The following is a 23,625-nucleotide window of genomic DNA, read 5'->3' as shown; positions in this document are numbered from 1 at the left end:
TCACTTTTCTCCATTCAAGGTCAACAGCAGTTCTGTGATCTATTGAAAATGGCACATGATGCCCATGGAGGATTTCCCATTGGTGCCAATGATTAATGGTTGCATTTCACTCTCCTCAAGGCCATAACTCACTCAGAGTTTCAGCATTTGAGAATGATGGAACATCCCTGGAATAGATAAATCCATAAATCCTTCCAAGTCAACAAAAAATAACCAGCTCTCTAGGGGCTTCATCACAAGTCAGACTGTAGTTTTCAGAGTAATGTGCATATATAACACAAGATGTGGGAAACCAGATCACAGATAGGAGAAGTCAGAGAAGTAATTTAAGGCTGGTTATTGTCACATTCTGTACTCTGTTCACTGTTGTTCACTTTGCAAGAAGAAAATGTCAGGCAGGCAGACATCACTTATTGTCCAAAGTATCTGCCTGTGTGACAGTCATTTCATTTGCACTTGTGCTGGGAAGCACATTCTGAAGTACATGACTTATCCCAAAAGCAGCTGTATAACAACATCACGAACCAGCCTTCAAAATGCCTGCCTGTGGGAGTAGTGTATCAGTCACGTCATTTGAAGATTTATCTGCTGATTTTAACCATCGAAAGTTTTTATTTCTGATAGCTCTGTAGAACAAATTCATGTATCAGAGAGACCTGGACTATGTTTAGGCTAGTGCATTATCTACAAGCAGCTCATCTGCTAAAAGTTTCAGCTTCCTGGCTGGCCAGAGCTCAAGATCTATTCACTACAGGGAGGCAGTCTTGCCCCCAAACTGTCAACAGGACGGGCCAGCTGTGTTGCCTGGGACTGTGGTGAGTCCAGCTCACAGGTCCACCTGAGACATGAGCCCCATGGAAAGGGAGAGTGGCTGTCACTCTGCTCTGACTGTGCACTGGAACTGGTAGGAGGAGGAAGGGCAGCCCCCCTTGAGCTGCCTCTGCAATCTGAATCAGCTGCCTGAACTAGATGCTGGAGCTCTGTGGAACAGAAACCTCTTCTGAGGACCCAGGAAGTCTCTTTGTGTAGGTTGTCAACTACACTCAACTTTTTTGATAAACAAAACAGAAGGCGTGTGAGATTGCCAAAATGCGAACTGTAGGAGCTCTCAGCTACACACCATAAAGTTATGTTTTGAAGTTTAACAGAGCTTTTCTGGACTCAGAAAAATCTCCCATAGTTCTCAGAAGCTGTGGTTTATTTAAAAAAATATTAAAATGAAGTCATTTTATTTGCATCTTTTATTTTTAATAAGAGTGCTCACAGATTCAAGAAAAAAAAAAATTAGCCTTTTCAGCTATCCGTTTTCAAAAGCAGAGCTTAGGAAGCTTTTTCTTCCTGCTTGTTTTTCAGTGAAAACATTTAAAATTTTAATGGAATAGAATATTATTTCTTACATATGGTATAATTTCACTTTGAGGTGAAAAAGATTTGCAGTTGTTTGAGTTGTTCTACCTATAGATATTTAGAATTAGAAATGGCCTGATTAAGAAAAGCTTGAATATTTCTTTGAATAGTCATTCTCTGCAAAGTTTTGGTGCTTATCCAAATCTGACTGAACAGCAATGAATGGATTTCCATAGCTTCTGAGGATGCAAAATGGGAGTGGAACCTACAGAAAAGGCTGTTCTTCTGTTTCTATTCCTGGTCTGCTCTACAGCAAAAGAACATACCTAGCGGTACCTCTGTGCTGGAGTAGACAAAATGCTGAATTTTTAGAGAACTGAATGTGTTAACCCATCATTGGAAGCAATATTGCATTTCTTATCTCTGAGTTTTCATGACAGATTGCTTCCAGCTCTGATTATCTCAAGTGTAGCTGCCATTATGTATATGATAGATACATGGATCAGGAATATCCCATGTTAACTGACAAAACCATGTCCTAACTGTATGTTCATCTACCTATGCTCAGTAAAATAATGGTTATCATAAAAGGTATCTCAAAATAGTGGGGTGAGAAGAGAGAGCATAGGGATAAGCAGGCAGATCATAAAACACAGTCCTAAATGATTTATCTAGCAGAAACATTCAAACAAAAAAGATCTCTGCACATCAAAGTCAGAAGTTGTAGTTCTCATAATCACACTATTTAACAAAAAGTCTCACAAAGTCTCCAGCTTAGTAATTCTGAATAGAAAATAAAGCTAAAGAAATCTCAGTTTGATCATGCAGTAAATAACAAGTGGAAAAACAGGATCCAGTCCTGACAAGTAGTCTGTTAAGACTTACTAGCTTAGCTCTAGTCGGATCTTGATTTTTAACAAAATACACAGGGGAATAAAGTCAAAAGAAACAGGGATTGCATTAAGCGAAGTTACATTTATTTCACATTTGGGAAGGGTTAGGGGGAGGAAAAGTAATTTTTTTTTTTTTTTCCCAAATTGATCCCTTTGCCCTCATGCACCTTTTTACGTGTTCACATGTCACCTTTTCATATTGTATCTTCCATCTTCATTCCTCTGACTTTTGATAAATGTTGTGCAGCTCTCTGCCTTTTTGAGCTGTCATTAAAACAACATGTAAGAGACAGCACTGCAGATATACAGCAATGCCTGTCACCTGGTCAGTTATGCTGTCACCGAGAAGGAAAAAGACAAAACATCGTGCACTCAAAATTGAGCAAAACACCTGAAAATCTAAGAGGCTTGTTGTTTCACTGAACTGCAAACCTTAGTAGGGAGGGTCCAGCTGGGATGGGACAAGTAACAGAGAACAACTGAAAAATGTGATGGCTCCCAGGACACAAATTGCAGCCGGAGGTTTTTGGCTCCTGCAGCTGCGGCTACATAAGGCAGAGCCTTTCAGTTTCTGTCCGTTAGAGGGATTCATTTCTCAGCCAAATCATCTCCTTCCTGAGGGAGCTTGTGTAGCCTGCACAAATATTTTGCATTAGTTGCATGTCTCTTGGATCATGTGTTCAAAGCTCCTACAGGCATTAACACTACATGCATCTAGCAAAACCTTGATATTCTGACAGAAAAGCTGGTCGCATATCTCAAATGAAACAAGTTTGTAGTGTTAAAATAGGGCTTTCTGCTAGATTGTGAGGGGTGCTTTGCTTCCAGCCCTCGCTCTGCTACCCCACCACACCCTCTGCTCCTTTCCTATAGACATCTGTTCCTTCTCCTTGTACACCCTGACTGTCCCTGTCCTGGTTTTGTTTAAAACAAGACCAGTTCTTTCCAGTGAATTTTCCATTCAGCTAAGTTGTTGTAAGTAACTGCATTTTTCTGAATTTGGCTGCACATTTTTTCTGACACAGTTTGCTCCAGAGCTGATAGCAATGGCAATAGTATGTAGAAGAGCCCCAGGTTTAGACTTATTGCTATGACAGCCAAGGTTACCAATAAATTTTGCACATCCTGTCTGTGAGAGGGGCGTGTTTGCAAGGAAGGGTGGACAGAATAGGTGACTAAAACTGACCAACTAAGTATTCCATCCCATACACATCAGGCACCATATAGAAGTAGGAGATCAAAAGGGTCTCACTCTCTTTGACCATGGCCGGCATCTGAAGAGGACCCTGCCAGTTCTTCTTGTGATCCTAGGCCTAGTTCCAGACTCTGCATCCCTGAATCCATTTCTGGTTTACTGTGGAGTCCAGCCCAGGACTGTTTGGTACCTGCCCTGCAGCCACTGGAGCAATGCCAGCTCCACCGCGGCTGCCACTGTGCTACCCCAGGGAATTCAAGATCGGTTTTGTGTATTTTGTATTATTTTCTATAGTTATTAGTAGCATTAATAAAACATTTTTAACTTTCTAATTTTGTTTCTCTTCCTTTTCCTTCTATTGCCTTTCCTTAGTGGGGAGGGTGGGGGTTTGACAGAGAGCATCTGCCACAGTTTATTGTCACCCTGCATTAAATGGTGACAGTCCCTTAGCCCTGCAGAGGCTGAAAGTGGGGACAATATGCAGGGAAGACTTCTGTGGTGAGGGGAGAGAAGGCAGAGTGAATGTGATGAATTTAGGGAGCTTTGCTTCCAGAAGAAGAATAAATGCCCAAGTGGCATGATGTATGGTGGGGGTGGGGCTGTCACTCCCAAAACTGTAATACCACAAAGAGATTGAGAGAAACATTTCCACATTTCCAAATGAAATACTTTTAAAGTTTTCTTTCTGTATGCAAACAAAGCAACTGTTATGGTGAATTTTCAGCCTGATTCTTGACAGAAACAGATGTTGCAATATTGGAATTTCCCATGAGACAGATATTCCAGGGTTTTCGCCATTTTAAACAGGGCTAGAAAACAAACCTGAGTTGATATATGGTTTTCTTTTTCATAGCCACTGCAGAGGCAGGTGGTTGGAGGGTGTGCTAGACAGATGTTGCACACGACTGCAATGACTGTGAGACCAACTAGTAAGGATATTTTATTTCTTCTTAAATTAGTTTTTAAATCTTCTTCTTGTTCAATGTAAGGAGCAATCAATTACTTTGTTGTTCTGTCCCATTATACAGCAGGTTAAGGTTTGCTTTGGGTGAACTGAGGCACAAGCATCAAAATTTCCCCAAAATAATATCTCATGTTTGGGAGCTAGTAAATGTGACCTGATTTGAAAAGGAGCTTTCATTTCTTTTGAGTAAATGCCCCCCTGTCCTCAACAAGCTTAACCAGAGTCAAGTAGAACAGAGGAAAATGGCAGAAGCCAGCAAAACACTTGCAGATCATGTCCTCAGGGTATTTTGTGAATTAGGAAGAAGTACTATGTTTCTATGGCTTCTCCTGGACTTGGTTTGCTACCCTAAACATGTGGAAAGCTTCTGGACTGAAATCACATAAAGAGGGGTAGAAAACAGGTTTTAATCTGGTGCAGACATATCCAGTTTTACTAACTGAGGGACATGAATCTTAGTAAGCATGTTAATCCAGTCTTGACTGGGGATGTATGGGGACCAGCAAACTGTCAGGAGGTGAGTCCCCGAGCAAAGCTGGAAACTTCTCAGCACCATGCTGCTCTAAGGACACAACTTGCCCACCTTGAAGAAGAGCACGATCCTGACTGAATTCATAGTAAATGCAGGTTCCTAAATGTTTCATCAAATCCCTGGCCTTTTTACTGTGACTAGCCATGTCTAAGGCATGCCAAGAAAGAAGAAAATTTTCTACAGCAAAATCCCACATACACACAGTGAAAACAGTAAGACAACAAAAAACCTTACTGAGACTGCTCAATACCACCTTTGACAGCTGAACAACATCTAGTGATGCTAAATGGACAGCTATGAAATAGTAAGGAATGGAGAAGTGTGATAGGCCATTGCCACTACAAATTTACATGGATTTGTCTAGGAAGTTGTAGGACTTTGCTGGGGTTAGGCACCACTGGAAAAAACACACAATTCCACATTGCAACAATATAAATCTTGCCACTGTGTGCTAATCAGGCAAGGGAGCAGCTCTCCCTGCCCGCCTCTCTGTGCTACTTGCTGTCTTCTTTGGGTTTTTCAAGAAAGACCAGGTATCTAAACATAGCTTTTGTTCCATTCACCTGTAAACTCTAGTTCAGCACCTCAGTGAGCACCTAAATCTTGCTGACAGTACAGTCAGCAACAGGAGAAAGATGTTTATACTGACAAATTAACCTTGCTAAGGAAAAGGGAATATTTTGTTTGGAGATGCAAAGGCCAAATTCAAAAAGCCTTACACTTGCTAGATAAAATGTGTCCTTTAAATAAGTTAAAATAAAGGTTAAAATAGCTATATTACTGTTGTTGTGTTCTGCACAAAATGCAAAATATCAACCAAACTTTGCAGGATTTTTTTTTTTCTGTCAATATGCTGTTCCCAGGAGTATGCCACCTCTTTCGAGTGTTATTCCTTTCACTTCATTTGGAAAATCAGTATATTCGTAAACCTCAATGAAACCAGTCATAAACACTTGTGTTGTCACACAATTAAATGCCAACAAAATTTTAGGAGAAAACACAAATGGAAGATGCTTAAAAACACCTAAATAAAAGGATTTACTCTGAAAAAAACTCCAGCTGAGGCATAATTATTTAATTAAGCCACATCCAGTATAATTATCTGCTATGAGAAAGCCTAAATGGGGAAAACAAAGAGACAAGGTGAAACAAACAACAGTATTATGTTTTAGTGAGGGAAAAAAAATAAAAAATAAAAAAGAAAAAACGAACATCAAACTGCAGATGTTTCCATTAGGAAGAGTTTGTATAGCACAAGGTCTCCCTACCTCTTCATCCTACTCCAGCCTGGTGTTGTACAAAAGTGTCATACTGACCCCTGAAATGGGGCTGTTACTGTCCCTCAGGCCTTTTTTAACACTCTTCACAATCATAAATCCTGCTCCTAGTGTTTATTTAATCCTTTCCCTTTCAAATGGTCTATCACCTCTGTCCTGGTTTTGTTAAAAATAAGACCAGTTCTCTTTTAGTGATTTTTCTTCCAGCTAAGTTCTTCTAAGTGGCTGTACTTTTCTGAGTTTTAGCTTGCATATTTTCCCTCGGATGCTGTACTCGGTGCTGATAAGAAGACCAATGGAATGCTGAGGAAGCTCATGTTTATATTTATTACTATGGTAGCCAAGAAAGACTGATAAGTTTTCCCATGTTCCATTGTGACAGGGGTGTCTTTGAGGAGGGCTGGATGGAACAGGTGACTAGAACTGACCAACTGAGGATCAACTGAGTATTCCATCCCATAATCGTCATAACCGCTATATAAGAGGGTGATCACGAGGGTCAAGCTCTCTTAGACCATGGCCGACATCGAGAGAGGACCTTGGCTGTCTTTCTGTGATCTACAGGCCTCAGGCCCTGCAGCCATTTTCCGGTTTGCTGTGAAGTCCCGCCCATGACTTCCGGGGGCCTGGCCTGCACCTGCTGGAGCCGCCAGCGCCGCACACCCAGCTCTGCTGCTGGAGTGACGCCAACTCCACATTGAGCATTCAAAATTGGTTTTGTATATTTTGTATATATTCTCTATTTATTACTAGCATTAGTAAAAGCCTTTAAAACCTTCCAACTTTAAGTCTAAGTCTCTCTTCCTTCTCTCTTCTCTTCCCTATCATCTTTCCAATCTAAAGGTAAGGGGTGGCAGGAGGTAAGAGGGTAACTGGGAGCATCTGCCATGGTTTATTGCCACCTTGCCTTAAACCTTTACAGATTTTAATTGGTGGCCCATACAGGGAACGAGACCGTACAGAGAGAGAGAGTGTACGGGGATGAGATAAGAGAAACCATGACAACCTCATAACACATTAGTGCGCTTGGAGAAAGAAAATAGAGTTTAAACTCCTAGCCATACATTCAGCCTTGTGTCCTCAATGTGACTCACATCCCCAAGCAAATCATACAAGTTCAAAGTGTCTGTCAGAGGTACTTCTGCACTGTTATTCCAGCAGAGAAATCGCAGCTTCACTGGTGCCCCGAGGGTGCAGGAGATTTGTCTGGCCCTACCCAGAAAAGATGGGGCTGTCACTGCTCTCTGCTCAGCCAGCAGCCTGTGACTGCAGCCACAGGGAGCTGGATGGGAGCAGCCAGGATCTGAAGGTGACTCCTTCCATGGTGGCTATTCCTTCTGCCTGCTCAGAGAGCAAGGCACAGTCATGTCATTGCCTGAAACAGCAACCAGAGGAGGCTGCAAGGACCAATGGGTTGGGGAGAGAAGCAGGGGTCCTCTTGGCTCTATTGTCTGCTCAGCTTACATGATCATCTGGCTCCCTTTTAGGCGTGAAAGGGAAAAAACACAGAGAGGCAGGATAATTTCGAGCCAATTATCCTCATTCTTTCTTCCCTCTCCCATTGCCCAACCTTGGTAGTGCTGTTGAATTCCTCCTCATGGCGCTCCCAGGCCATGAACCTCTGTATGCAGTAGAGGGAAGAACAGGCACCAGAATAGTGACCGATCCTTGCCACAGAGTAACAAAGCTGAAATTCTGCCTCTACATATTCAAATTCGTAAGTCTCAAGTTCACTTGGACATTGCTATCCCAACTCTACAGTCCAACATGTGGTTATGCTCAGGAATCACTGCTATGAAACTCTCTAATTCTGCAGCAGCTTTCTGGAGAAGAGGCACAGGCATCCTCCTCCCTCCCAGCAGTGGCAGAAGGACTGACTCATCAAGCCTGACTCTCTGAGGCAATCTGCCAGACAACAGAGTTGCTGGTGGGGTGCCATGATGCTGTCAGCTGTCCATATGTCTATTGGGCAGCTACTGCCTGTGCAATCCCTGCTCTGAGAATAATTCAGAACATAATTTGGGATACCTCCATAAGAAACAATTGCACAAGACAAACTGATTAAATAAAATAATAATAATAATAATAATAATAATAATAATAATAATAATAATAATAAGAAGAAGAAGAAGAAGAAGAAGAAGAAGAAGAAGAAGAAGAAGTTAGGCAAATAGCTCTTTTATTTGTTTTCTTGTCAAAATGAAAAAAATATGAGGTAATAAATATATTACAAAATTTAAACCTAGACAAATTCAAAATGATTCAAGGACAAGGGGAGGGAGAACAGATGGGGAAATTCAGCACAAATTCACACCTAGTACTGGCTGTCTCAAACTATTCATCTCTGCAAACAAACTGATCTGTAAACCAGAAGCAGCTGAACAGAAGGGGGTTATGATATATCCTTACCTTGCTGTCTACAGGGATTTTCTGGCCACCCTAAAGCAGAGCTGTAGTCCCAAGTGTATTAAGCCCTTTCCCATGTGAGGATGTCAGGACTGGTATCTCTCTTGCCCAGCATCACTGCAGCCCACTATTGCTGTGGCACACAGCTGGTTTTGCTTCCACCCTGCAATGCCCTCTGACAAAGGCTGAAGCCAATTCCTGTTCCCTTTCCATGCAGCGTCATTTTGTGAGGTTCTTGACAAATGCTCTGGGACCTAATATCATCACACTGTGGCTTTGAGGCTTCAGCAGAGCTGTGACAATAGGACAGATCAGCCTACTGGCTAGGCTGCTTTTTGTCTGCTATGAATAGCAGAATATTTCTTTTTAAGCATAGAAATTCCTTAGTTAGTTATATTTTCAAGGTTTCTTTAGTTTGCAGCAACCTGTTATCTTCAGTTAGGACCGGATTACCTTTGTGCTTAGTTTACATATTATTATGGATTACAGGGTACACATCTGTACTACCCTCATATCAGACTGTAAAACAAGACACATGTGGGGGAAAAAACGAACATGACAATGAAATAACCCATATCATATTTTCAAAGACATCAATTACCTCACATTTTCTTTCTTTACCATTGAAAATTTGAACTAAATTTCTCCTGTGCCCTTTTAAGAACAACAACAAAATATAAATTACTTTCTTGTAGTACAAGCTGTCATTAAAAACCTGTAAGTACAACACTCCAAAGATTACAGAGTCTGAATCTGATTTCTGCCTCAAGTTTTAAGTTCCTCAGTCTGAAATCCTCCTCTTTCATCCTTTCCTTTATAGAGCATTAACACAAAGACTACTCATCATCAACATTTCAGTTAAAGCCTCAAAATAGATTTTAATGAGAAACAAATGTTGCATTCACCTTGAATATGATCACCTGAAAATAATTATTTTTTCCTCACTCTGTGTGCATATATTTTGCTCAGAAAATCTGGCTATTACAGGTAAATCCAAAAATATCCAGACTTGTAAGAGCTAAAGCTAAATATCCAGACTTGAAAGAGCTAAAGCTAATGAAGACTTACTACATAAGGTATTTAGTCTTGTGCATTCTTTTTTATTTTTTTCCAGTGCAGTGTCTTTTTCAGTTCCATATTTTCCAAAAGATGAGTCTTAAGTCGCTTCTTTAAGGAAACAAACTATATCATTGCTTTCATATATTGGGGTCAACCAGTGCAATCACTGTACAAAAAAAAAAGTAATTTTTTCTGAAAACAACCCAATCATACAAGCAGAAAGCCTGGTATGAGAGAGAGACCATATAATAGGAAATTCAAAACAAGCAATTAGATAGGTGAGTCTGCAGCTACGACAGTGAAATAAGGCACTAGCTTTTGACTGTGTTTGTAACTGGGAGTTATTCTGTCCCTGCCAAACTCCTTGTCCTGTTTTATGGATTTGATAGGCAAGATAGTCCTAAAAAAAAAAATTAAACATAATTTCTTGCATGAACCCCAAAACAGTGTGTGCAATCAGAACTCAACTGGTCAGCACTAGAGAGACAACGAGTATCAGGAACCTGCTGCAGGAAGAGCAGGTGCCTTCCTCCAAGTCCCTCTTACCAAAAATCTTAAACAAAAGACAGCTTTGAAATGGGTAAAAAGGCTTCCTGTGACTTCAGAGGGGAGCAGTATAGGGTATGGTGTCAGATAGTCGGGGAGGGAGGAGCTGTCAAAGTGCCCCATCTCACCTATGCAAGATCTGCAGCCTGCGTGTGAGCAAGCAGGAGTTAAGCAGAATAATCTCAAACTGACAAGGCAGATTTTAAGAACTCAATATGTTTTAGGAATTCAATACACTTTTAAGTTTTTCTTTTGTATTTATAACCCTCCTGCGAAACACCTGTGGATAAAAAAAATCACCCTTTCCTTCAAACAGGTAGTTTTCAGCCTTTACTTTTACTATAGGGTCACAACTCTTGAATGAGATTTCTTAATAGTCTGGAGATCACCTAGATTGCTGGTGTCCCAGTTAAAATGAAGGATGAAGTGAGGGGAGGGAGGAAGTTCTCAGATACAGATTTAGAAAGGCTAGGAGTAGTTGTCATGCTCTGTGGTCACTGATACTTTCTCCATGTCTCCTAAAAGGACCCAAATGCCACTTTGAACTCAATGAATCAGCACTGGAGAGACAAGGAGTATTGGGAACCTGCTGCAGGTACCACCTGAAGAAGTGAAAACTCAGACATCAAATGGAGCATCTTGGATGCTTAAATGTACATTAATTATACAAAGTATGGAGGAAATCAGGCCTCACTGTTTTCACTACTGCTTTAAGCAGAAGACACACCTCAGTTGTATAGGTACATACTTACAATGAAGCCTTGATCTGAGCTTGATACTGTTGAAGATGCCTTTCCCAAGTCAAATGGGTTTATAACCTACATTTAACAACAATAGCAACACCAAGAATGCTATATTTTCTCCCCAAATCATGACATTATGAGGGGAAATTATGAGATTTGAAATGTGAGGAAGGACTTTACTAGGGGCACACTGAAACCTAAATCAAGACTAGTCCCAGCTGTGATTCTATAGGCATGTTATTTTTTCCACTGACTTACCAAATTACCTTGAGCAAACTATTTAACCTTCTTCTTCCTTCATATGCCTCTCTAGAAAATAGTGGTAATCCCTAAAATGCAAGATTTTCAGTCTGAACCAAAATCCATCAGAGTCAGTTGTGGCTACTCAGTTCTGAGGGCTTTGAGTCAAACCTTCAGTCAAGCATTTGATCAGTTAACATTTGTAACTACTAGTGCTAACTACTACTGCATGACCACAAATGACATAGGAGGTTGTTACTGTTCAGTAGTGAGCAAGTGGCACTAGTTTTTTTTTGCACAGAGAAGCACATGAGCTAAGTCTGCCCTAGAATTTAAATAGGAAGGATAGTGATAACTGTGTAGCTATTTGCTGGCTTCTTAATATTCAGGAATTGTATGAATCTGAATTTGTTAAAACTTCTCATTTAGAAATCAAATCGTTGAGTCACCTAAAACTTAATCAAAATCTTTTTTCAATAGACTGTTTTAGCATCAGATATGTAGCTGGTTATTCCAACGATGGGTGGGGACAGCTCCTGGCATTTGGGTTCAGAGCAGCAAAGAGAGGGGATATGGCAGATGTTACAGGCAAGCATTAGCTCATACCAAATTCCCCTCAAGTAAAAATGCTGAGCCTTTGATGAGCTATATAAATAATTAGCAGCAGAGATAAAATGGGTGTACTGCTGTCTTATGCTGAAAACCTATTCTGATTTCCTTTCCACCCCATGTAGCACCCCTGGCTGTGGTAGGGTTACTTCCCAGCAGTGCAACAGGGGCTGAGAAGAGAATCAAGTCTCTTTGTATTCAGCTCCTGAGGCAGAGCTCGGGAACAGAGTTTCAGCATACAAACTCTCCACATTTCTCACTGAATGTTATTTGACTTTGAAGGAAATGGCAATGCCTCCAAGCCAGTGAAAGGTGCTGTCCTGCCCTTCTCTGCTTGCTCTTCTCTGCTCTGCTAGTGCACTGCAGGGTGGACAGCAGCAAGGCAAGTGCCCTCTCACATGCCCTCACATACATCTCACATACTCATGTAAAGGGGTGTATCTCCTGGAGGGATAAGTGTCCATTTAATATTTTGCATTTCTGTAGCAGTTATCAAGCAAGAAAATATAGGCTTGGGTAGCATCTGCATGATCTTCCTCTGCCCATCATGAACCTGACTGGCTCTGACCAATGGATTTCCCATTAGTTCCTGTACAAGCGTGAAGCGGTTGGTAGTTTGTCGCAACAATCTAGGATGACTGTAGTGACAATACTAAGATTTACATCTATTTTAATTCTTGCTTATTTTCATATTTGTATTATATTTATGTTTATTTCATATTATATTTCTATTTTCCACTTCATTATCTAGCAATACATGTAACTTTTCTCATTTTCACCACATTTTCTTTCTTATTCAAAGTTTTCTCATATTGAAAGGGGAGGAAGAAAAAAACAAACACAAGTTGAAAAACAAACAAATAATCAAATAAAAACAACACTTAAACCCCCTTGTCCATGTACTTCCCTCAGCAAGAAATATGGAACAAAAAGAAAAGGCTAGATGAAATCTTTTTCAACAGACACAATTAAAACCCCACAGTCACAGAATACATACTTCTGTGAAGTATCTTCTTCATTATGGCTGACACCTTTCAGCAAGCCTGCACTTGCTAAGAGTCCTCTAGATGTCAATGCACACCACAGCTGCAAAACACTCTCAAATTACCTGAAGCACCAAAAGTCCACGTCAAACTTTCCTCTGCTCTGCTTGTATAAATTTTACTTTCCTTTAGAACTGTGACTTCACGTTTTTATTTTTAAACAGTTGCTGTCTCAACCTGTCAAACACAAACGATTAATACATCATGATTCATGTGATGTCCTTCCTCTCAATTGCTGTTTTATTCAGTGTTTAAATATATAAATGCTTTGACAAAATCAAGGTTTGTATCCTGAATATGATGCAACTGGAATAGCTCAGCTCACATGTTGAGGCTGGGGAAGAGTTTTGCACTAGCTGTGGGCCATGAAGGAAGGTCAGTGCCCAGCAAGACTGGAGACTGTTGAAACAGAAAAAGGTGTAGAAGAGTGGTAGGCATTTGCCTGCAAGTCTTCATTTGTATCAACCCACTATCCAAATCACAGAATCACAGAATCACAGAATCATTGAATGTTAGGGATTGGAAGGGACCTCAAAAGATCATCTAGTCCAATCCCCCTGCCGGAGCAGGAACACTTAGATGAGGCTACACAAGAATGTGTACAGGCAAGTTTTGAATGTCTCCAGACTAGGAGACTCCACAACCCCCTGGGCAGCCTGTTCCAGTGTTCTGTTACCCTCAATGAGAAGAAGTTTCTTCTCAAATTTGAGTGGACACAAACTCGTGTTCCAGTTTGAACCCGTTACCCCTTGTCCTGCAGTTGGTTGTCACTGAGAAGAGCCTGACTCCATCCGCATGACACTTACCCTTTATATATTTGTAAACATTAATAAGGTCACCCCTCAGTCTCCTCCAAACTAGAGAGCCCCAGCTCCCTCAGCTTTTCCTCGTAAGGGAGAAGCTCCACTCCCTTCATCATCTTTGTTGTCCTGCACTGGACTGTCTCCAGCAGTTCCCTGTCCTTCTTGAACTGAGGGGCCCAGAACTGGACACAATACTCCAGGTGTGGTCTCACCAGGGCAGAGTAGAGGGGAAGGAGAACTTCTCTCAGCCTACCAACCACCTCCCTTCTAATACACCCCAGGATGCCATTGGCCTTTCTGGCCACAAGGGCACAGTGCTGACTCGTGGTCATTCTGCTGTTCACCAGGACGCCCAGGTCCCTTTCCCCGACGCTGCTCTCTAATAGGTCATTCTGCAACTTATACTGGAACCTGGGGTTGTTCCTACCCAGATGCAATACTATACACTTTCCCTTGTTATATTTCATTAAATTTTTCCCTGCCCAACTCTCCAGCCTGTCCAGGTCTCTGGATGGCAGCACAGCCTTCTGGCGTGCCAGCCACTCCTCCCAGCTTGGTGTCATCAGCAAACTTGCTGATAGTACATGCTCTTCCCTCATCCAAGTAATTGATGAATATATTGAATAATACTGGCCCCAGTACTGACCCCTGAGGCACTCCAGTAGATACAGGCCTCCAACTAGACTCCGCCCCATTGACCATGACTTTCTGGCTTCTCTCCTTCAGCCAGTTTGCAGTCCACCTCACTACCTGATCATTCAGACTGCACTCCATCAGTTTAGCTGTGAGGATGCTGTGGGAGACTGTGTCAAATGCTTTACCCTTATCACAAGTAAGGGTAGACATTTTGGCCTTTCAGAATAAATTAATCCTCTGCCTTTTCTAAAATTACCACAACTATGTATTTCTAACTTTCCTCAGAGAGAAAATGACATAACCACACTTTATTACAACATCAGGCTGTTGAGATTATTTGCCCTAACAGCAACAGGGCAGGGCTTCCTCTGTTAAGTGGAAATGCTGAAGTTACTTTTTGTTCATAAAATGAAGTTGCACTATCACCTGACTGCCAAACTGCAGCTAATATTTAACTGAGAGGTGACAGGATAGCAGTGGTTTGTGGAGTGATCTCCATTCAGCCAGTCTGCAAAGCACTTGCAGTAAAAGGAGCTATGTGAATGTAAATCATTACTATATTGTTTAAGTAATCAAATCCATGGCACCATTGTTTAAACAGACTGGAGACATGGAGCCATTTATTCATACTTTAATGCTTAGCTTGCCCGCTACATAAAATATATATGGAAAAAGTAAGCTTTCAGAAATACATAAAATAATTTTTTTTTTCCAAGTGCTGAATTTACAAGCTAGAGAGACTATAGTGCTACAGTAATTCTTAATTTGTATGGTTGTTTTTATCACTTTTAGTGTGAAATACCACAAAATAAACTAAACCTAAATCTCTCATAAATCTAATGGCAGTGTCACATTTCAGATGCACATTTTTAAGCAGCTGCATCATTGCTTTAATTCAAAACACAGCCAGAAGGCTCAGTGTGACCTGGGGAGCTCTACAAAACACTTGCAGATTTATTAATCTTTTGAAATAGTGGTGAATTTATATATTACACCAATGCCTGATGGCAAAAACTGAGCTTTGTTCCCGCATAAGTTAGGGTGCCCTATACAGAAAAAAAGACACAATCTCTGTCCCCAGCTGCCTTACTTGAATTCAAGTGTTACAGTTATTATGCTCCATCTTAATCGTTCATAACTTTCTGTGTTTCTGCAGACCACACAATGACTTCAAAGTAAGTTTCCCTATTAATTTATGTGGGCTCCTGCTTCCACGATATTTTCTAATGTGTTTATGCCTATGAGGCAAGGTAGTGTTGTCATCTCAGGTTACAGGTGGGAAATGGAGGCCCAAAGATACTATTTTCCAAATTTCATATTTTGGTTCAATCCCTTTTTCAAAACGAATTAACTATGCAAGTTCCAAAGTTGCACTGACCATAAATCTGATTCTCTTAAATATGTAAAACACATCTGAAAGGAGAATCTAGACCAAGAAAAATGTACACTTAATTTTCCCAGGATAGGTAAAATTTCTGTGATAGAGCAGGTCTCATACTGTTGTTTCTTTAATCCTGAGTCTAAGGACAGACATTGCTTTGCAGACCTCTGACACTGGGCACCACTGAAAAAAGCCTGACTCTGTCTTCTTAGACCCTCCCTTCAGGTATTTGTACACATTGATGAGTTCCTCCCTGAACTTTCTCTTCCCCAGGCTGAACAGTAACAGCTCTCTCAGCCTTTCCTCATATGTGGGGTCCTCCAGTTCCTTAATCTTCTAAGTGGCTCTTTGCTGGACTCTCTCCAGTATGCTAATGTCTCTCTTGTACTGAGGAGCAAGAACTGGACTCAGTACTTCAGGTATGGCCTCACTAGTGCTGAGTAGAGGAGAGGGATCACCTTCCTTGACCTTCTGGCAACACTCCTAATGAAGCCCAGGATACGATCAGCCTTCTCTATGGCAAGAACGTATTGCTGCCTCATGTTCAATCTCATGTCCACCAGGACCTCCAGGTCCTTTTCTGCAAAGCTTCTTTCTAGCCGGGTGTCCCCAGCATTTCTGGTGCATGGGATCACTCCTCCTCAGGAGCTGGACTTTGGATTTCTTTTGTTGAAAGTCATTGGGCTCCTCTCAGCCCATTTCTCCGGTTTGTGAAGGTCCCTCTGGGTGACAGCATGACACTGGTCTATCAACCACTCCTCACAGTTTTGTGTCATCACCAAAACTGTTGAGGGTACACTCTGTGCCATCAAACAGGTTGTTAATTAAGATATTAAATAGGATTGGATGTTAAATACGTTGTGGCCCAGTATTAACTCTTTGTGCATACTGCTAGTTATTGGTCTCCAACTAGACTTTATGCCACTGATCACAATCTCCTGGCTCAGCCTTTTGGCTAGTTATAAATCCACCTCACTGCTCATTCAGCCCATACTTCATCAGTTTCTCTATAAGTATCTTATGAGACAGCCGAAAGCCCTAGTGAAGTCAACGTAAACATCTACTACTCCTGCCTTGTCTACCAGCCTAGTTATTTCTTTGTAAAAGTTTGTCAGGTTTGTCAAGCATGACTTTGGGAATCCATGCTGATGATTCCAAATCATCTTCTTGTCCATCATGTTCCTAGAAATAGTTCCCAGAATTAGTTTCTCTACCACCTTCCCAGGGACTGAGTTGAGGCTGAATGGCCTGTAGTTCCCTGGGTCCTACTTCTTGCCTGTTTTGAAGATAGGAGTGATATTTGGTTTCCTCAAGTCCTCAGGTATCTTTCTGAAGTGCCATGATTATTAAAAATTAATGGCCTTGCAGTGACATCAAGTCAGATCCCTCAGCACTCATGAGTACATCCCATCAATTCCCACGTATATCCAGTTTGCTGGATTGGAGCAGCATGAATCAAGGCTACATATTTCAGCCAAAGGACCTTATTATGCGTGGCAGTTGCACTCTTCCCACCTCTGAGAACTGCTATGGCAGTTGCACACCCCACTCTGAGAACTGCTGTGGCAGTTGTACCTTCCCCTCTGCTTCAATGGGGCAGTTAATGGCTCTTTTGTGGGACCCAGAGTTGGTTGGACAGGGTCTTTAGCAGAGGAAGAGGGGCCCAGAGAAGCTGAGAAGCTTCCAGAATGCCCACAGCCAGATCTGATTAGACTATAAAATGGGGTCCCCAATGAAGATTCCCTTTGTGTGGTCTTCTCGGAGCAGCGGGTCTGTGCTGGAGCCTTTCACTTAGACTGGGACGCCGCCTAAGGAAACTTCCCGGGATTGGAAGCGCCTCACCTTCTCGTTTGGGTGAGTGATAATCTGCTGTAGTCCTTGCCGACTAGGCAATGTAGTCCTTGCCAAATAAGGTGAGTGTAGTATCCTGGAGTCAGAGGGCTCTGGCTTTGTTCCCTGTGAGTGAATGCATGCACACTGTGAAACCTCATTATTCTCATTTGCTGAACCCCAATAACCTCCTCAACTGATATCTGAATCTTTATCTTGTGTTATCGGAGTGCTAACTAATTGTATAAACCCTGTTTTGGTCGGTTCATTGGCTGTACTTTTCCGGCTAGAATAAAGTCTGTTTTGGAACATGTTTTGAACCATAAAACTGACTTTGGAGTCCCTCCGAGACATTATGTGACAGTAGTTTAAAAAAAAAATTACTTGTGATTCTCTCAGAAATTATAAGTTTCCCCTCTTATCTCTGTGGCTGGCCATGATGTGGCTTCATAATGCTACCAACAATTTATATTTTCTCTGTCCAGGGTAGCATGGGTTTGAATGGTACAAAGATGAATAGGACAGTTAAAGAGAATGAAGATAAAATAAAATTAGACTGAATAAGTGGCATAAATCACAAGAAGGAAAAAATACAAACATACACACACAGAGAAAGGCAAACAAACAAAGAAAAAAAAATAAAACAAGAAAATGCAAAACAAGCTTTCCTCTCACACTACCTAGAAAGAGATGAATCCCGGTTCAGTTCCAGGTGAAGCAATATCATTACCTTGACAGCAGTATTACTAAAAACAACACACGGACAAGTCAGAGTGAAAGAAAGAGCACATATGGGTGAGTAAAGCAATGATATTTGTCCGTAAGTGACACACTACCTCAGCACAAGCCCCTGCTGTGGGATGTTTTTCAATATGAGCACAGATCAAGGCTCAAAAAGGAAGTCCTGAGATACAACTAGGAGTTAAGTGCATGCTCCATTAAAGAGGGAACATTCCCTTCTACTAATGATGTGGAAAAGACAATATAGCGTGTCACCTCTGAGCAGCCTCAAGGTATTGATTTGGTGCCAATGTTAGGGGTAATCATTGACCAAGCTGCCTCTTTGAGACGTTTGCACAAGCTATCACTCCATTCTCTCTAGCTTCTCCTTCTCACTCTGGGAAACCGTGTGGAGCCAAGTGCTGATCCAGGACCATGCTCATTAGATCAGTATCAGAAACATGCATCCTGAATCCACTAAAAGAGACAAAAACCTGCTGCTAGCTTCAGCAATGGCCCTGAGACAGCAAGTAGAAGGGAAGGTCAGATGGGGAAAGCAGACAAACAGCACTCCTCCTGCTAATCCTCATTATGATGACACTGGTGTATCCAGAGCCAAACTTCAGATTCTGATACCATTTCACCTCAGTGAAATGAGGAGGTCCAACAGACAACACTTGCCAATATCGCCGACACCTTTGAATTTTCACGGGGCCATTGCACCACATCACAGTCCTCTTTGCACCATCTGCAGCTCTTGCAAATTAGCTGGGGTGGAAGTGAGAATGGGACTGGTGCCCTGGGTAATGATCAGGAGAGATGTTAATATTAATGGGGATGGAAGAAATTCTGCTTTCACTCTTTTACTGTGAGTACAATGTTCATGAAAAATTCTTAGCAGAGAAAGCAGCAATTTTTTGTCTTTTGTGCATACAACATTTCTTACTAGTGAGGCAAGATTCCTTCAAACTGAGCACAGCCAGTGTGCCTAAGTCCTGGCATACCTATGTATCTTAACATATATTAAGTGCCCATAATTTTAGCAGCTAGGCAGTATCACATCTCATTTAGCACATACACAACACTTTATAGAGCAGAGCATTGTAGAAATCCTTTTCCCTTAGGTTTTTCTACATGCTCATTGCTGTGATGTGCATCTGACCAATTAAAGCAAAACAGCTTTGGTTAATTAACTCTAAAGGACTGAATGGTTCCCTGGCTGAAAGACATAAGAGCTGGTTTTGATATTATGAATGTCACTGATTAACTGTCAGATGCTGGACAATTCAGTTCATCTTCCTATGCTTCATTTTTCCTGGGTGCAAAATGTAGAGGAATAAAATTTGTTTTCTTTGGTGAACTGTTTTTGGGAGCTGTGAATGAAAAGAGCTACGCATCATCAATGAATTCTCAAAAAGTCCCAGTGGGAGATTTAGGAAATAGCACTGTCCTACTGTGCTTCTGGAAAACTGAGTAAAGCAACAAAGGGCCAAAACCTCATCGAGAGTCAGAAGTGGTGACAGGATAAGAATTTAGGGTGCCTTACACCTTGACAGACACTTGTTCCTCTAGACCAGGCTGGCAAGATGACATGTTTCTCTCAGTTCTGCCCACATCACCCAGTTCTCATTTCTGCAGCTACTAGATTGTATATCTTCATCCTGCATTGTTTATTTTACTTACCCTGGCCATCCTCCTCCTCAGCAAATTGCCACATCCAGTCACTCCCAATACCTGACAACCTCCACTAACTATCTTTCTGATTGCAAGGACATTCCTGTTCACTGGGCCAAATTCACTGTATGGTGTCATGTGACTATACACATCCTTCAGACTTTTTTCAGGCTTCCACTGGACTCAAGATCTTAAGCACCATTGAGTTTTTTGCCAAAAGCTTTGCCTCAGGAAAAACTGACATAACATATTTTCTTTCATTCTATTGTTATTACTCTATCATTACTTGGTTTTATCTTATCCTTTCATTCTACTTAACGCCACATAGTTGCAAGTCCCAAAGCTAACACAGCTTTTCCACAGTACATTAGCCAGAGCAAGGTAAATAATATGCAGCTGCTAGGTGATTTGACTTTTTTTTTTTTTTTTTTTTTTTTTTAATAATTGAGGAATGGAAGTGAACAGAACTGAATTTCCATAGACTTTTTCAGTATTTGAATAAATAACCTTTGGAAAGAAAATGTTCTTTGGACTTCTTTGTCAATATTTCTCTTTTTAGCAAAGAGTGGTTATGTTTGGGGAAGTTAAATACATCACTTTGTTATTTCTGTTCTACAACTAATTGAGATAAAAGTATTTATGGCATAAAATTTTGTTCATGTCAACTAAATATGAAGTTCTGAAAACAACTTTGAAATTAGATCTCATTGAAAAACATCACATGAGTATTTACTACCTCTTGTTTTGACTTTCTCAGGTTAAAGAAAACTATGCTGTGGTAAAGAAAAATACAGCAAGGTCTGTTCTGGGATCCAGAGGCTGAGGTACCATGACTTGACTGCTGCCGCAGCTCTCACTACAGGCAGTAGGAGAAGAACAGAGTAGTTTGCAAGCCAGCATATAATAACCCCAAGCCTATCATGGAAATCAATGGCTTTGACTATATTTTAGCCAGAGATAGCTCTCAAATTATAGTCAAACCCCAAATCTCAATATTCCTCTACCAGATCAAATTTTTCTTCACTGGCTTCAGGAAGCTTGTAAAGACATAGGAGTTTATGTGGTTGGTTCTACTTTACCCTGAGATTCTAAATTTACTGGTAGCTCACATATATGCAGACTTCAGCTCAATGCATCTGATACCACTGCCTCTGTGATAAAAAGGCAGGAAAGGATGGTTTCTAGAGATTCATCATTAGCCTGAACATACTACATCAATCATTCTTCCAAGATAGAGGGAAAAAACAGTAACACTGTTTTCCTGTTCTGTTAAGCAGTTTCCTACCCACTTTTAATCCCTAAAATATATTGCTTCTTTCTTTTTCATGGATAGGATCACTGCAAGAGTGACTCTTTTTTTACATAATTGAAAGTTGGAGGAGTCGTGGAATTGTAGGAGAGTAATAAACATTCAGGGCTTGCTTTTGAAATTATCTCTCTCTTCTTGCATTTAATATGGTATAAAACATTAAATGCTCCAAAGTTGTCGGCCATTACAGTTGTGTAAAACTGATGTTAGTGAAGTAAGAAATAAGCTCATTTATATAGGTGAAAAAACTCTTGCTAACAACCCCGAATCTTGAATCACAGAATAATTAAACCCTGTGTTATGGGTAGACAGCACAAACTTCCTCCCACATTGCTTCCTCTCTGTAGTATCTTTCAGTCCCACCTACAGGAGGTGGAAAAGGAAACTTCTGACTTCTAGCCTGTCAAGTTTTTCTTTCTTTGTTAAGCTTAGTAAAGAGGCTACCAGCTGTGGAACTATTTTTTCTTAAATTGGAAATTTTACTGAAAACAGCTGTTGTTAGGTAATGAATACTACAGAGATTAATAATGTATGATTTAGACAGAAAAGTGATTAACAGACCCACAGATAAACTGACAGAAACAATGCAAATTTATCAGATGCCACTAATGCTATTGGTGACAGTGGCAGTGATACCTCAGTTAAAAGTCAGATCAGTGACCTAAAAATAAAAGACTTCATATCCTGCTTTCCTCCCTCTGCCAGTATCAGAAGACAAAACAGCAATTGCATTTACCTGTAGATCAGGACTTCATCATCCGAGCAATTATACTGCAGCTGATACATTTTTACCCGAGGGGCTGACTTGCTCACTGTCCATTTGACCAAAGCTGAGGTAGTGGTCACATCTGATACCAAGACAGCCCTTTCAGGTGGGCCTTTTGCTTCCCCTCGGTTAGATTTGCTGGAGCTGGTGATGTCCGAGAGCCTGGATTTTGGTGGGGCTGCTCGGCCTGTACCATTGCTGAGATGGGGGAGCTGAACAATTGAGAGCTCAATCGTTGCAGTGGACTCTCCGGCAGCATTGGCTGCTATGCATGTGAAAGTCCCGTAATCCTTGGAGGTGGTAATAAGGATATCTAAGGTGCCATTGTCATAGACAGCTGTCCTTGAAGAGTTCCCGATGAGACGGTCGTCAGGGGCCACCCAGTGAATGATGGGTGTGGGATCCCCAATAGCTTTACATTTCAGAGTGGCAGTTTGCCCTTCTAAAACCAGCAACTTGTGAGTATGTTGTGTAATAAGAGGAGGCTCACAAACGAATTCTTCCTCCCGCACATACCAGAAGTACCTTCCCTTCAAACCTGGAGGAGAAGCACAGGTTTCCATATCATCATCTCTGTCAAGTCGCCTTAACCAGAGTAGCTCGCAGTTGCAATGCAGTGGGTTGCCCCCAAAGCTCAGAGACAAAGGTGGAGAAAATGGGGTAACAGCTAATGGAATTACTTGAGATCTCGCAAATATAGGGTCAGGAGGGAGCTTCTGAAGTCTGTTGGATGTTAGATCCAATCTGGCCAATTTCTGAAGATCTGCAAACGTCCCCTCCGTAATATAATCTATCAGGTTATGATCCAAACTGAGCTGGTGCAAGTTTATCATCTTCCTTATAGCTTCCCATGGAATGCTTCGGAGGTTGTTATAGGAAAGGTCTAAGTCTTCCAGTGTCAGCAAAAAATCCTCAAAGGCTTCATCAGAGATGCTGCTTAGCTGGTTGTTGTTTAAAATCAAATGCTGAAGGTTAATTAAACCTCTCAAAATATCCTCTCCAATGTCAGGCAGCCTGTTGCTGTCCAGGTGTAAAGACCGAAGGCTCTCCAAGTCAGTGAAGGAATAAGGCTGTATGTAACTGATGGTGTTTCTGGACAAAGTAAGGTCAACAAGTCCAGACATATTAGCAAAATCCTGTCGGCTGATATTAATAATAAAGTTGCCCCCAAGTCGGAGTTCAACAGTCCTTCGATCTATGTCTAGCGGTACAAAAAGGAGACCCTTGGAAGGACACAAAGTCCCCAGTGACTCAGACAGGTTCTGACAGACACAGTATTTGGGACAAGCGTTGACCGTGACAGCCATTCCAAAGACCAGGATGCTGCAGAGCAATTTTTCCATGGTAAATCACACAACAGTACCTGCAAGAAATGAAAAGTGTTACAAGGAACATCAGCAGCTATGGCATAGTTATGTTTCTTCTTATGTTTTACCTACCATGTACTTCCAGAGAGACTTTGCAGTGCCTCCTTTCAGGAATCACACCTAAAGTGACCAGCATTCTGGGATGGGAATGTTAAGTGTTATTGCAACATTTTTCCCCACATAATGCATTTCTTTCTTAAAAAAAAAAAGTGGTTTTCATTCCAAATGCAAATGGGATAGGAATCCTTAATTCTTATAACAGGATCTTGTGACTGATGACCTGTT

At 41.2% G+C, this 23,625-nt stretch overlaps 1 protein-coding gene across 1 annotated transcript in view; it reads right to left on the bottom strand.

The window, feature by feature from the left end:
• The window catches only part of LRFN2 (leucine rich repeat and fibronectin type III domain containing 2), a gene marked incomplete at both ends in the record, with an annotated part of 39,723 nt that extends 16,407 nt beyond the window's left edge, over positions 1-23,316 (bottom strand). The window contains one exon of the mRNA XM_082048470.1: positions 21,944-23,316. Coding sequence (XP_081904596.1) covers positions 21,944-23,316 — 1,373 coding nt within the window. The remainder of the gene's footprint in view (positions 1-21,943) is intronic.
• Between the last annotated feature and the right edge of the window lie 309 nt (positions 23,317-23,625).

The sequence above is a fragment of the Streptopelia decaocto genome, assembly GCF_964273445.1.
Source record: "Streptopelia decaocto genome assembly, chromosome: 3".
In the NCBI taxonomy this organism is placed as follows: Eukaryota; Metazoa; Chordata; class Aves; order Columbiformes; family Columbidae; genus Streptopelia; species Streptopelia decaocto.
Note: the sequence above shows the minus strand (reverse complement) of the source record. Positions and strands in the feature narration are given on the sequence as shown.